General features: G+C 40.1%; 1 protein-coding gene across 1 annotated transcript; it reads left to right on the top strand.

Moving 5' to 3' along the window:
* Positions 1–684: 684 nt before the first annotated feature.
* On the top strand, positions 685–1623 carry LOC120351068. The gene has a single exon (XM_039427017.1). The coding sequence runs from the start codon at positions 685–687 to the stop codon at positions 1621–1623; it is 939 nt and encodes a 312-aa protein (XP_039282951.1).
* Positions 1624–2156: the final 533 nt, after the last annotated feature.

Below are 2156 nucleotides of genomic sequence, written 5' to 3'. Positions count from 1 at the left end.
TTCAACTGACGATGGTTACCAGTAGGCTCATTCTTTGGTTCAGGAGACAAAGTACTATTTAGTTTCCTCTTCTTTGTAGTATGTTTGTTACGGGCCCTGATCCACTCAGTCTCTTTTGCCAACTCCTCCTCATTAGTTGAGTAGTTTTCAGCAACTGCTGGACTGCATGGTTGTTGAATGTTCTGTTCTATTTTTTGAAATCGCAATTCTAAGTCTTCAATTCTCCGCTGAAGTTCTACGTTGCTCTTCTCTAGCTGCTTTCTCTTCTCATCCGACTCCTTCCAGGCGATGAAGAGTGCATGCTCGGCGGCTGAATGGAGCTTATTTGATTTAATATAACGATCCGGTGAACACTGGATCTCTGATGGTTTGGTGGTGTCCATGTTCTCGATGTTGCTTTCCTCGTCTTCTTGCTCTTCAAACTCCGGGGCAAGAAAACTGGGTAGTTTCAACAATTTTCCACTTGACGTAGCCATAGTCAATAATTTGCGAACATACTTTTCGAAAAGCCCTCGTACTCACTCACGATCGCGGAAACGCGAGCGCGAACGAAAATTGAAGGCCGAGCCGATAAGACGTACTGCCGTGCTTCTCTATCAATCTGAATCGTGTTCCGTATTCTCGTTTGAACTAGTTACTGTCAGTTAAAGTTTTTCAAGGTGTTTTTATTTAAAACATACTAAAATGTCAGGAACCTGTGGCGTTTGCAATGTTAATTTAAGCTCTAGTAAGGCTTCGGATGTGGTTGCATGTTCCGGTAGCTGCAAAAAATCTTTTCATCTTGCCTGCATAAAAGACGATAGTGAGGAGACAAAAGTGCGTTCTGTGAAGCAATGGAGATGTAAAGACTGTCGTGATTTCAATAGTCTGATTTCGGATTCCAATGCCAACATTACCAAGGATTTTATGCGAAAGGTACTGGAAGGTTTCAGGAATGACTTCTTCCGAGAACTTAAATTAGTGAGAGATGAAATGGCAGGAGTGGTTGAATCGATTGGGTTCCTATCAGATAAGGTCGACGCAAACAATAGCTTATTGGATGAACTAAGAAAGGACGTTACTAAACTGCAAAACGAAAACAAATTTTTGCGAGCAGCCAATGCATCTGTTAATGCGGCCAACGACGTCATGCAAGAGCGGATTAGAGCGTTGGAACAATACACGCGACGTGACAACGTCGAGATCAGCGGCGTTCCAGCGACAGCCAATGAAGACGTGGTCAAACTGGTGAAAGACGTCGGAGGAATGATTGGATGTGCAGTGGATGATGCACACATCATCGCGGCTCACCGTGTGCCCAGCTTCCGAAACGACCGACCGCCGTCCCTCGTCGTCCATCTCAGCTGTCGAGCCATCAGGGATGAGTGGATCAAACGTTTCAAGGAAAATAGGAATGCTGCCACTGCCGACAGAATAAACGCGTCCTTTCCAAAGCAAAAAGTGTTTGTGAACGAGCATCTTGCCCCAGTGAACAAATTGTTTTTATCCAAATTAAAAAAGAAGTGCCGAGCCATAGGGTACACGTACGTATGGTTTCGTGAGGGAAAATTCTTTGTTAGGAAATCGAATGGTGAGAGATGTCAGAGAATTGTGACCGATGCTGATATTGAAAATCTGAAGTAGGTTATTTTATCGGAGTGATAGAGATGTTTCAATATTGGAGAATGGTTTTGATTGTATTTCATTTTATTTTATTTGTTTTCATATATTATTTTAATTTAAGTTTTTGTAATTTCATATTTTGGTATGGAGGATGATAACGATTATCTACATACATTGAATGATATCTTTTTTGAAACAGTTACTGACAAAAAACCGTATTCACTCTAATACATTGTAATATTAGAAGTATGCGTCAAAATTTCAACAATTTTCTGACAGAATTCTCACACGTAAAAAGCCCGGTCACGTTCATAGTATTAAGTGAAATTTGGATAAACTCTGATGAATTAAATATGTACAATTTACCGCATTATAATATGTTTGCTCACTGTAATGATGCTTATAGATCAGGAGGAATAATTTGTTACGCTCTGAACTCTGTCTGTGTTACCGAACAAGATTTCAATTGTATGAAAACAGCCGATTCTATTCTATTGAATGTGAAAATTAATAAACATTATTTCAAATTACTTTGTGTTTATAGACTGCAAGAA

Source organism: Nilaparvata lugens, chromosome 4 (genome assembly GCF_014356525.2).
Source record: "Nilaparvata lugens isolate BPH chromosome 4, ASM1435652v1, whole genome shotgun sequence".
Classification (NCBI taxonomy): domain Eukaryota; kingdom Metazoa; phylum Arthropoda; class Insecta; order Hemiptera; family Delphacidae; genus Nilaparvata; species Nilaparvata lugens.
This window is presented reverse-complemented; position numbering and strand designations above follow the sequence as displayed.

Excerpts from the sequence above, each read along its gene's own strand:
- LOC120351068 (XM_039427017.1), top strand. The coding sequence starts at position 685 with ATGTCAGGAACCTGTGGCGTTTGCAATGTTAATTTAAGCTCTAGTAAG.